Consider the following 12,630-nt stretch of genomic DNA (forward strand, 5'->3'; position numbering starts at 1 on the left):
TTTTGTAGCTTATGAATATATTTGTTTCTGAAATAATAATTTCTTTTTTTTTCAAAGCGAGATTTGTAAAAGAAAAGAATTACTTTCCTGAAATGTGTAGGGTGTTATTAGCTTGTTTGATTTTCTAACTTTTTTTTTTTTTTTTTACTTTTCAGGCTGGAGTGAGGCAGCTCTATGTACAGATTGACTTTGCAGCCATGTAGTGAATGGAAAGAAATTATGCACCTTTTATGGACCAAATTTTTCTGGTACTGTACGATCCAAAACATTGTACCCAGCTTTTTAAAAGTGAGAAATTATCACTACAACTCCCGAGCACTAAGTAGACTGGGTAGAGTCAGCCGTTTACGCTCTGTGGGGAGTTCACAGCTAAGCGATCAGATTTAAGAGGATATCTCCTGGACTTTTGGTCTTTTCTTTTGTGCTCTTTCCTCCAAATCTTTTTGACTTCTGAGGTTTTTGGTTTAGGGTGTTGATTTGTCCTTTTTTCTTTCTTTTTTTGTTTTTGGTTTTTGTTTGTTTGTTTGTTTTCATGTTGAATGCCCACACCATCATCCTCTCATCCCAGCCAGTAAGAATTTCAGATTGTGGCCTCCAGTCTTCTGGAATGTCTTCACTGAAGCTGCTGGAAACCACTGCTTTCATTCCCACAAAACCAGTATTCCTTTTTTTTAAAAAAAAAAAAAAAAGAAAGAAATTGGAAATCTGTTCTATAAGTAATGTCACAATTGTTGACGTTCTTCAGTATAATCATGTTTGTAAAATTGTTTGTACCTTGCAAACTTATGAACCAAACCATATTGGGTTTTCAAAGTGCCTTTGTATCTGAAAATGTATCTGCCAGCATAGAAATGTACCATCAAAAGTCATGTATGGTTTATTTTTATTTTTTATTTTTTGAGATGGAGTGTCGCTCTGTCGCCAGGCTGGAGTGCAGTGGCGTGGTCTCAGCTCACTGTAACCTCCACCTCCTGGGTTTAAGCTATTCTCCTGCCTCAGCCTCCTGAGTAGCTGGGACTATGGACGTGTGCCACCACACCCAGATAATTTTTGTATTTTTAGTAGAGACGAGATTTCACCGTGTTGGCCAGGATGGTCTCAATCTCTTGACCTCGCGATCTGCCTGCCTCAGCCTCCCAAAGTGCTGCAATTACAGGTGTGAGCCACCATGCCTGGCTATTTTTTTTTTTTTTTAATGGATATTCTGTAATCTATACAAAGCAAGACTATCGCCAGTAATGTATACAAATTGTCTTTTTGTGTACTTCCAGCATAGGTTTGGATATATGAACATTTTTCTTTGATTGTTTTATCTTATCAGAAAATAAAAGCTCTTAATTTGCTTTTTAAAACAAATTTAATTATCACATTTTAAATTACTTCATGGACTGTGTTTTCAAAACTTTGCAAATTCATCTGTTATACAGAAAATTTTGACTTAAAACATCTGCTGAATTTCAAATTTCTGTAAAAGCTACTGTATCTGTGATAAACTTCCCTATCTCTTTCCTTGCCATTTCTATGGATTTTATAATTAAAGAAAAAGGCATTGGAGACTGAAGGCAGAAATGATTGTGACAGTGCCGTTTGGCTTTTTCATTCTTCAAATGCCAAGTCATCCACTTTGTTTTCCTGTTTAGGCTTTGCACAAATACAATTGCTTTCAGGAATCCTAAAGCAGCATTTTATTGAGTTTGAATTATTAAAGGTACAGAGGAAATGTGGTGATGTAGAACTTTTCCTAACACAGGGATCTAGGAAGTAAGTACTAAGTTGATTTTCTAGGTTCTTATATATCTGAAAAATAAAATTGCAATTTGAGGTAAGTGCTTGAACACTCTACTTAAGTATTCTCTGTGTTTTATGGATAGATAACGATCTGATTTTCCCATCATACTTCATTTTACCATACGTATTCCCTTTTAACTTTAAAAAAATTGTAAATGTGGGAGAAAAAACCCTGCAGGATGGATATGATGATTAAGAATGTAGATCAATAAGCAGAAATCCTTGTTGATTCTAAGTTTCAGAGTGTCTTTTCCCGTATTTCTGACCTACATCTATAAACTACTCTCTGTTAGGAGAACTAGACCACTTTCTTCATTCTTTTCTAAACTGCTGCAGATTGCCATGAAGTCTATCAATAGTCTCTTTTCTGCAGGCAAAGTAGTATTTTCTAAACATGTTTGCTTACTGCCAGGTGGTTTGAAAGCTATGATTTACTGCAGTAGTATGTGCTTAAAACAACTGTTGAGGTCTTTTAAGAGGGAAAGTTCAAAAGGAAGTGTCCTGATAATGGTACTGGTTTTTCTACAAATATAAGTAGTCATTTAGAAGTTTGCAACTACCACCAAGTCTGAGAGAACTCTGGGATATTTTGTGGGTTTTGGCGTATTAGATAGAGAAAATGACAGATCTAGATGAAGGGAGATTTTGGATGTGTGCCTTTAAAAACTGAGTATGTATAACTACTGATATTTCACATATGGAGATATTTGAAGACCCAAGTCTGCCTTTCACAGAGCTCTCCATTCCAAGTTTAGTTTTTGTCAAAATATGAATCATTTTATTTGTACTATCAGTACACAAATGCATGAGTATGTTTATATAGTGTTAGACTGATGTGAATTTGCATTTGTTACATAATATTGCCAGCTCATATCAGTTAGCAAGTCAGCATTAACATTTATGCTTTAATTAAATGCCAGTATACCTATGTGTGCAGCAGTAAAAAATTAGTGAGAAAAAGCAACTTTTTTTGTCACTCTTAGGAAATATTTTGTCTTATTAGTGTTCTTGGCACATGTGTATTACTAAAGTTGATAATTCCAATGAGAAATACTACCTGATTATTATTATAAAATTAATTTACAATGTCCCTGATATTGGGCTAACTCTTACCAAAAAAACAAAAACAAAAACACACAAAAACCCCGTATCTGAATATAACTTTGCCAATATTTTTAAAATTCAAAATATTCTCTGGACAACAAATTTGTATTGCTCAGGGACAGTTTACCTTGCCTGGTAAACCTTCCCAAACAGAAATATAGCTATACTAGCTTTGGTTTTTTGGGGTTTTTTTTTGTTTGTTTGTTTTAGATGGAATTTCACTCTTGTTGCCCAGGCTGGAGTGCATTGGTGCAATCTCAGCTCACTGCAACCTCCGCCTCCCAGGTTCAAGCGATTCTTCTGTCTCAGCCCCCTGAGTAACTGGGATTACAGGCACCCACCACCACGCCTGGCTAATTTTTGTATTTTTAGCAGAGACAGGGTTTTACCATGTTGGCCAGGCTGGTCTTAAACTCGTGACCTCAGGTCATCCTCCTGCCTCGGCCTCCCAAAGTGCTGAGATTACAGGCATGAGCCACCGTGCTCAGCCACGAGCTTTGGTTTTTTAAATACAGATTATATTCCTCAAGATGAAGGGCTTAACATATCCACAGCTTCCTCAGTTTGCTAACTCCCCATGTGTCTTTGTGAAGGACAGTATCTAGTTTATCTGTAGGTCAGTGTTCTTGTGCTGTCATTTCCCTTATATTTGGAATTTGTCAGCATTCCTGAAAACCTACACATGTATATCAGTAACCAAAATGCTATGACTTTTTTGCACCTTTGTACAGCAGCCAAATCATGAACTCAAAATGTATTTGATCACAGTTCTATAATGTTTTTACCTACCTACTATGGAATAATCAGTTTTTACAGAGATTATTAATATGGTAGAACCCTGTTATGTAATGCCAAAATTTAAGAACCATATTTACATTGCTTAACATAGAATTTTACATCTAAGCAAGGACTGGCCTTAGAAGCAGTCTAGTTCTACCTCTCATTTTACAGATGAGAAAACCGAAGCCCAGAAAAGCTCTCATTTGCTCAAAGTCACAGAGATAATTAGTGGCAAAGCCAAAAAGATTCAGATCTTCTGACTGAAAATCAGAATAGAGTTCTTTATACTCTATTATGCTGCCTCTCCAGTGTAATATTTGCCTTTCTGTAAATGGGATTAAATATGATTTGTAAATAAAGGACATCTAACCTCCTTTTTTTGGTACATTAAGGCACTTTATAAATGGACTTTTATTGTCTCATTTTTCATATATAATTATTTCCATAATATTCTTTATGGAAGATGTTGTAATTAATTTTAACTTTTTTACTCTTATAAAGCCAGTTCCTGACATTTTAAAAAATGGTATCTGTAAAATGGATCCTTTTATGAGTGAATTTTTCTGTTAATTGCCCAAGGCTAAATCCATTGTAAGGATTGCTTAGTTTCTTTATTTTGTTTATGTTCTCTGAACTGGTATTTTTTTATAAACCAGGCTAATTCACAGGTCATTCCATTTCAGTCTTGTCATGTTGGCTTCCAGTCACTGGAAAAGCTTTTGCATGTTAAAGATTTTTAGAGCCATGCAAAACTGGGCATTAAATGTTACATAAAACAAATCTTTTAAGTAAGGTAAAATGTTGAAGTCTTAACCAGAATTCCAAATACTAAATTCTAACTCTTCATAAAAGCATTACCTTTGGAAAGTTAAATTTGTTTTTTTCCTTTCATCACCATCTTTGAAACAAATTATTTTCCAATTCATAAGAACTTTGGTAAAATAAATAAATAAATAAAAGGAAATTATATTTTGTTTGGACATTCATGGGAAGGCTTGTTGAAGACATGATCCCCCAGAAGCCTTAGTGACCCAGATCTCAACCAGAGGCTCAAGATAGCCTCAGATACAATGAAAGATTATGAATCCAAAAAAAAAAAAAAAGAGAAAAGGAGCAGAGAAGGACAGTTCTGTTTAAAGCCAAATGGATGTGAGTCTGACCAGGGTGTCTTCGGTTTATATTTCCTAACTGCAGATTACACAGAAGGCAAGGTTAGTAAGTATTTATGTGCCAGACTCTTAGTGTGGCCTTCATGTTATTCCATTTAAGCCTCAAATTTCTACAAAGGAATAATTTTGCATGATTTTATGATTGACAGAGCATTTTCAAATGTCCTCTAATTCTCATAACTTCTCTGTGAGGAAGGGATTTGTATCCTTTTTACAGATGAGGAAGCTGTTTGGAGATAATTTAAGTGACCTGCCTGGGGAATATAGCCAGTAGTAGAGCACTGATTAATCAGGTGCTGACATCTGCTCTGCTTTGTGTATGTCATTCAGCAGTGCTTCAAAGATCCAAGAAGTTGTAGCAGATCTCAATAGACTCTCCTGTAAAATTAGTGAACAATCACCATGACAAAATTGGTATGGGGGAACAGTCATTATACATTATTCAGACTCATTCCTTCTTCCAGTGCCCTTACGCTTATTTCCTACCTTTCCCATTGATCTTAAACTGTGCAGGCCAAAAAGAGGAACCAGAACTCCCTTAAGCACTTTTAAGACTATTTAAAACATAGAGTTTTGTTGGTATTGCAGAGTAAGCTGCTTAAGGGACTAAATCAAAAGATAGTACCCTCTGTGGCCGTGTGAAGAGAGAAACTGAACTTCTACCCGAGAGACCTTAATTTAGTTTATTAGGGAATTATCTTCCCCAAAAGTACAAGCAATTTTGTACTGCAGGAGAGGGATAAGTAGATTTGATTTACATTACATTTTATGCACACCTTTCAAAACCAAGAACTATGTTGCATAAATAGTAGTAATCTATGCTTAAACTTAACATTTAATGTTGACTTCTTACAACAGCCTTGAAAATTATTTGTAATTGTGATCATGATGTTGGAAAGCTTGTAATAAAGAATATCTTTCTCTTATGCATTCTTTGATCCTCATGGATTTACACGCTCAGTAAATGGTTAACTAGTGAACATTTTAGATAGTTGTGTCAAAAGTAAGAGTTAGGGATAGGTAAAACCAATAATTTACTGTTTTTTACAGCAGACATCTCAGCATTTCTTTGGCATTTTTGCACAAATAAATGACTATATATTCACCTCGGCCATTTTTTTTAAGTAGCCCTGTGAGCTGCTCATTCTTTTTCATATACAGTGGAAGTATAAAGATGTTATCCATTTTACAAATTGTTGGATCGAAATTTGACAGAATTGGGACTGTGGAACCTGGGTCACTTGAATTTTCTGTATTTTGTATGGCCAAGTCAGGAACCAGACAGTCTCCATAGTCTCCTTTGTTTTTATGGAAAATTGCCATATTCACATATTTCATTTATCCTGATGTATTGTCATCCAGAACGAAAGAGGTCTTTCTTGAAGGTACTTTAAAGACAACACTACATGTATTCAATTACTGATTTAAATATTCCCAGAATTATTTTTTACCTTTCTCTTTTTCCCCTCAAACACATTTTAGTAGCACCTCCCTCTATTTCTTCACTGATTTTTCATCTGTTTTCATTGTTATTTCCATTATAGAACTTCTACTTTATACTAGCAGGGAAAATTTTTTTATTTTGAATTTTAATATTTGAATTTTATGTATCACATATTGTGCTACAGTTAGCCTCAATGAAAATTCTATTTTGAACTAGACATCCTGTCAATAGTTTGTCAAGTAACTTCATTGCTTCCCTTAATAGCAATTCAGTGAAATTTTTTCCCAAGTGATATTCCCCCCAACTTTGTGAGTTTGATAAACAGAATGAGTCTTTTATATTGGAAATACTGTGAATGGAAAATTGCCAAATCCCTTCTTAGTATATTTTAAACACCCCTACAACACTTTACCTCCCTGCCTTCAGTGGTGGTTAAACATATGGCCAAGTTAGAATTTGGGTTTGATTCTTTTGGTGAAGACTATGGCATCAAAACATTTCTTAAAATGTTTGAGTACAAGGCTAAGTTATAATGTCAACTTTAAAAGACTATGTTGTGATTTGGTTTGAATATGCTGAAGTGAGCAAATATGATTTGCCCAAGTGCAATACAACAAATCTATAATGTATATTTCACATTTTCTACTTGAACTCATTCATGTATATATTTTGTTAAACTTCATATGTATTTAAAAAGAATCATGAACTGTATCAAAATTCTTTCAATAAAATTTCTGTTTAAAAATCTCTACCTGAATTGTGTCTATCAATCAGTTTGATGAACTGAAATGAACATTGTGAATCTTACAGGTATTGGAATAGATTCTAGAGGACTTAAGGAATGAAAGGCAAAGAAGGATTCTCAGAGCCAAGAAACGGCAGAACTCATTAGGAGAGAAGAGATGGTAGGAGGCTGGAAGTTTCTCTACATTGTGAACAGCCTCATTGTGGCTCTTAGTCAGCATTTGACCTCATAAACATGTCTCAAAGTATTTACTTCCAGATATTTCCATCACTCCCAAATTGTTCTCTCATCTCAGTTTCTATGGATGACTTAGTCTTATATGACATGAAAGCCAAAGCATCTGATGTGAGCCTCCATTATCCTTCCAAATTTTTCTCTCTAATTAGAAGCAATTCCTTTTTAAAATAACTTCTTCCACAATATCTCAGGCACCACTCATGTCACCTTCCTTCTCAAATGTCTTCTTACCAAAGCAGCTTCTTTACTATCAATCTCTGCCATACTTCAAGGCTTTATCCTCAGCATGTCTGCTGTCAGATTCCTTGTATGTGGTCTACATTTGCTGCTTCTACCTCCTTTCTAACCATTTCCATAGCTCCTAGTAGTATAGCTTCACTCCTATCTTGTAGAAGTTGCTTCAAGGCCATCAGTGGCTTCTTGTCACATTCATGGCAGAACTACCAGCATATCCCATTCAAAATTGAAGAAAACAAATCTTTCCCATTCAATTCTCAACTACCAATTTGTCGGAATTCTTCATAGAATTCTTAGAAAACTGAGCAATGCCTTTATCACCTCCATTTCCTGAATCCCTTATCATAAAATGTCTTTCTTCCTTTGAAATCGTTTACATTCTTTTCCATTCCCACTGCCCTATTCCAGGATTTCACTGATGATTGCAAGCAGAATCACTTTCCTTGTCCAGCTCTAGTCACCTCCATTCCAGCCCCCACCCAAACAATTCTGGCTTTGGCAGAGAGTACAAGGAATTTTTGTTGAATCCAACTTTTGTCCAGGCGCTTTTGAAAGATTTGCCCTGTCCTGGCTTCCTGAATGCCTGGGGCTGGCCCCTCTGCATACCTGCTAGATTGAGACTCCCTACCTATCCTGTGTTCTCTGGAATTAGCCTCTGGCCGAATTCTACAGTGGCCTGTCAACACTCCTACAGAGCAGTCTCTTCTGTTTATACACTGGGTTAGGAAGTTGTTTGGTACAGTACTGCAGTGGCCAATCTTATGTAGAGTTTTGGTTTTCCTAACCACAGAAGCCACCCTCTGTTACACTGGTCTTGCTTTCCCAGTTTCCACTTGCAGTCCTCTAGCTCAGGAATCTTGAGTGGCTCTCTAATGCTTATCAAGTGTAAACTCTTCTGAACAACTTTTGAAACTTAAATGCATTTCTTTCCCTCCTTATTAAATCAAACCCTTGATTATGGCACCAAACTTTTCATTAGTCTAGAGCAAAAATAACAGCAGAGACAAGGAGGAGCAAACAGGTTCAATAGGTGTAGACAGAATGATAGCAGTTTACTATTTTTTTCCATTCTTTCCGAGAAAAAAACGGAAACAGCATTTTAATTGGATTTTCGTTCATTAAAACATTATCAGGTCATCCAGTTCTACTTTGAGGCAAAAAAAAGTCTACCATGAAATTCAGGCTTAGCACATGCTACCAACATTTAAATTCACAATTCAAATTTATCTGCTAATGTTAACAGTAAGAAATGCATAGTCTGGCACAGTGTAGGCAAGGCAATTTATTGAAAAAATGGATGATTTTTGCTTTTTAATGTAAAGTGTAACTCTTCGAAAAGTGATTATCTATGAATTGTTAAAGTGAATAATACTCTTTGTGAGAGAGCAACTGCTGAAACTAAAGAATAAAACAAAATAATACAAAGACATCATAAAAAGTATTTCCTGAACATAGTCACCAAATGGCATTTTTTAAATGTGGTATTTTTTAAGTAAACAAGATATTCAGATTCACATATAAGCAGGAGCACTTTCATAGCAATTAAGGCTTGGCTTGGCCATTTGGCTTGGACTTTTATCATTTTGACTTGTAAAATTACAAATAAAGTAAGGTCCATCTGATTAGCCGTTGCTGTCTTCCACCCTAGACAATAAGTTAGATCATAATGTTCAGCTTTACAGGGTTTATTGTCCCGTATGTGCATCATACTACTTTCCCCATGAGCAATAATTTGTACATAGGTCATGTCGGTTTCTACAGACTTCAAAAGAAGGCAAAGTTACTACATTTGTTGTTAACATTAGTTGGAGGGAAGACTTCCCACTGCCTTCCAAAAGCTTCCCCCAGGCAATCCTGTGGTGGTGGCCAACAGTTATGGAAGCCCACAGGAACTAAAACTTTGAGGGAGGGGAATATTTCTGTTTGGTCGAGTTATGGTTTTAAAAGGGTACAGCAACCCTGTTGCTTTTTTTTCTCTCTGTACCCCCTCCACATGGGTCAGAATGCAGGCCCAGTCATGAAGGTATGAAATAGCAACAGAGTAGAGTAACTAGATCCCCAAGTTTCTGGCCAGAGGACCAACCAAGAAAGGGAGCCCAGGGAACCAGGAAGTAGTGGAGAGATTATGGAGTGGGAGGAAACTAGGAAAGCAATCTCATAAAGTTGTTTACGAACGCCAAGGATCATCCTCAAATCACTAATGCTTGGATCTGGTTCTACTTAGCCTTGAGAATCTTGAGAACTAAACTATCCAACAGACTACTTCGTAAGTCCCAAACTGCAGGCCACAAACTTGAAATAGATCCAAAGAGAACTGCAGTCTTTGAAAACTGAACTTACACTGGAACTGTAGCCCATAAAGAGCAATCTGATAATTGTATCCTGAACCTAACAGGTTGGTTGCCTGCTAAAACAAAAAGATTGATATTCTCCATTAAATCTGAACAAGACCCAGCAACTCACAACGTAATATTCAAAATGCCAAGCTATAATCCAAAATTACTTGACAAAGTGCTGCAAAAATTTCAACTTACAGAAAATCAATAGATGCTAAAACTGAGATATCAGTCTTAGAATTACCTAACAAAGACCTTAAAGCAGATATTTAAAATGCTCAAACAAGCAATACAAAAATGCTATATGAAATGCTCAGACACCTACAGAAAAATACGTGACAAAGAAATCAAATAATCTTGCAACAAATGTTAAAATAAAAAACAGAAGATACAAAAATAACCAAATGGAAATTTTAGAACAGTAACCAAAATTTTAAAAACATACAGAACGGACTCAACAGCAGAATGGAGAAGACAGAGAAAAGAGTCAGTGAATTCATAGATGGATAAAAATTATCAGCTCTGGGCAACAGAGAAAACAGACTGCAACAACAACAATGAACAGAGCTCAGGAACCCGTGGGACAGTAAGAAATGTCTAACATTTATATTTACCGGAATTTCTCAAAGACAGGATAAAGTATATAGTGCTGAAGGAAGATCTGAAGAAATAATGGCTGTAAACTTCCCAAGTTTGGTGACGTACACCTAGAGTCAAGAAGTTGGGCAAACCCAAAACAGAATAAACCCCAAAATGTCTACACCATCTCAAACAATTCCAATCAAAATCTCACAAGCTCTTTTGTATATGTCAACAAGCTCATTCTAACATTTATATGGAAAGGCAAAGGAACTAGAATAGCTAAAACTACTTTGAAAAAAGAATGTTAAAGGAACCACACCACCTGTTTTTAAGATTTACCATAAAGCTAAAGTAGTTAAGACAGCATAGTATCACAGAAGGGAGAGACACACAGATCAACAGAACAGCAAGAGTTCAGAAAGAGACCTACATAAATATGGCTTAATGATTTTTACAATGGTGCAGAAACAATTCAATGGAAGAATAGTCTTCTTATCAAGATGTTGTAACTAAACATCTACATGCCAAAAAAAAATGAGTGTGGATCTAAAACTCACTTCATACAAATATTGAGTCTGTTGAATTTGGTGATGGGATCTTAGACATGGCAACAGAAGCATAATCCATATAAGAAAACATAAACTGGATTTAATCAAAATTTAAAATGTTTGCTTTATCAAAAATGGTTAAGGGAATGAAAGGACAAGCTACAGATGGGGAGAAAATATTTGCAAGTCATATATCTTACAAAAGCTTTTATCCAGAATATGTAACAAACACTCAAAATTTAACCATATGGAAACCATCCAATTTAAAAGTAGGCAAAAGACATGAAGAGATGCTTCATCAAATAAGATATAAGAATGGTGAATAAGCACATGAAAAGATGATCCACATCATTAGGCATTGGGAAATACAAATTAAAACCACAACAAAGACACCACTGCGGCCGGGCACGGTGGCTCACGCCTGTAATCCCAGCAATTTGGGAGGCCGAGGCAGGCAGATCACCTGAGGTCGGGAATTCGGGACCGGACTGACCAACACGGAGAAACCCCGTCTCTACTAAAAATATAAAATTAGCTGGGCGTGGTGGCACGTGCCTGTAATCCCAGCTACTTGGGAGGCTGAGGCATGAGAATAGCTTGAACCCAGGAGGCAGAGGTTGTGGTGAGCCGAGATCATGCCATTGCACTCCTGCCCGGGCAACAACTGCAAAACTTTGTCTCCAAAAAAAAAAAAAAAAAAAAAGACACCACTACACACCTATCGGGATAGTTCAAAATACTGCCAATATGAAGTGCTGGCAAAGATAATACAATGCTGGCTAGAATGCAAAATGTACAAGCACTTTGGAAATCATTTTGGCAGTTTCTTATAAAATTAGGTGCACACTTAATCATGTAATCCAGCAATCCCTCCGGATATCAGGCAAAAACCTGTTATGTTAATGTTTTAACAACTTTATACATAATCGCTAGAAAGTGGAAACAAACCACTTATCTCTCAAATAGTGAATGGATAAAAATGGATAAACAAACTGTAGTCTATCCATATGAGAGAACACTACTTAACAATAAGGAGGAATGAACTAGGGGATGAATATAAAGGGAGAGTGGGAGATCTTGTGGGTGATGAAACTGTTCTGTATCTAGATTATGGAATGGGGTTTCACTACATGATAATTTTAAAGAACTTTATAGTATTAAAGAGCTAAACACTATTAAATAAATAAATGTATGCAGCCTTCAGGTATTTCCATTTTAACTAACACTGGGATTTCACTACTGTTCATCCTTTCCCTGCTGAGTAATGCAGTGTTCATTTTACAATTTCATTAAATTGAGATTACGTTACATACAGAACAGGATTGCCAGATTTAGCAAACAGAGGAACCTAGTTAAGTTTAATTTCAAATAAAAATTTGGTAGGTTCCCTACTAACACCCGTGGTAGCTTTTTTATCCTTGGTTTTCATCAGTTTTACCTGTTATGTTAGGTATGATTTTCTTTATTTCACTTGGGGTTCACTCAGTTTATTGGATCTGTTGAGTTGACAGCTTTTTGGCTTTGACAGAATTTGGGGTAATTCTGGCCTGTAAGTTACTTATATTTTCTTCTGCCCTATTTTCCTTCTATTCTTCTAGAAATCCAGTTACGTAAGTTAAATTGCTTGATATTTCCCCAAATGGCATTGAGGCTCTGTGCT

General features: G+C 36.0%; 1 protein-coding gene across 4 annotated transcripts in view; it reads left to right on the top strand.

Annotated features, from left to right (window-relative positions):
* Positions 1-7,034, top strand: part of SLC30A7 (solute carrier family 30 member 7) — a 90,769-nt gene extending 83,735 nt beyond the window's left edge. For 2 of the 4 annotated variants that reach the window (XR_004176516.1, XM_009213823.4), the window contains exons 11-12: positions 156-248; positions 569-7,034. Coding sequence is in view for 2 of the 4 variants with exons in the window: in XM_009213823.4 (XP_009212087.1) it covers positions 156-203 (48 nt within the window). In the remaining 2 variants the exon portion in view is untranslated. Of the gene's footprint in view, positions 1-155 lie in introns of all 4 variants that reach the window. The other 2 variants (XR_004176515.1, XM_003892275.5) reach the window with 1 other exon arrangement.
* Positions 7,035-12,630: the final 5,596 nt, after the last annotated feature.

This window comes from Papio anubis, chromosome 1 (genome assembly GCF_008728515.1).
Source record: "Papio anubis isolate 15944 chromosome 1, Panubis1.0, whole genome shotgun sequence".
In the NCBI taxonomy this organism is placed as follows: Eukaryota; Metazoa; Chordata; class Mammalia; order Primates; family Cercopithecidae; genus Papio; species Papio anubis.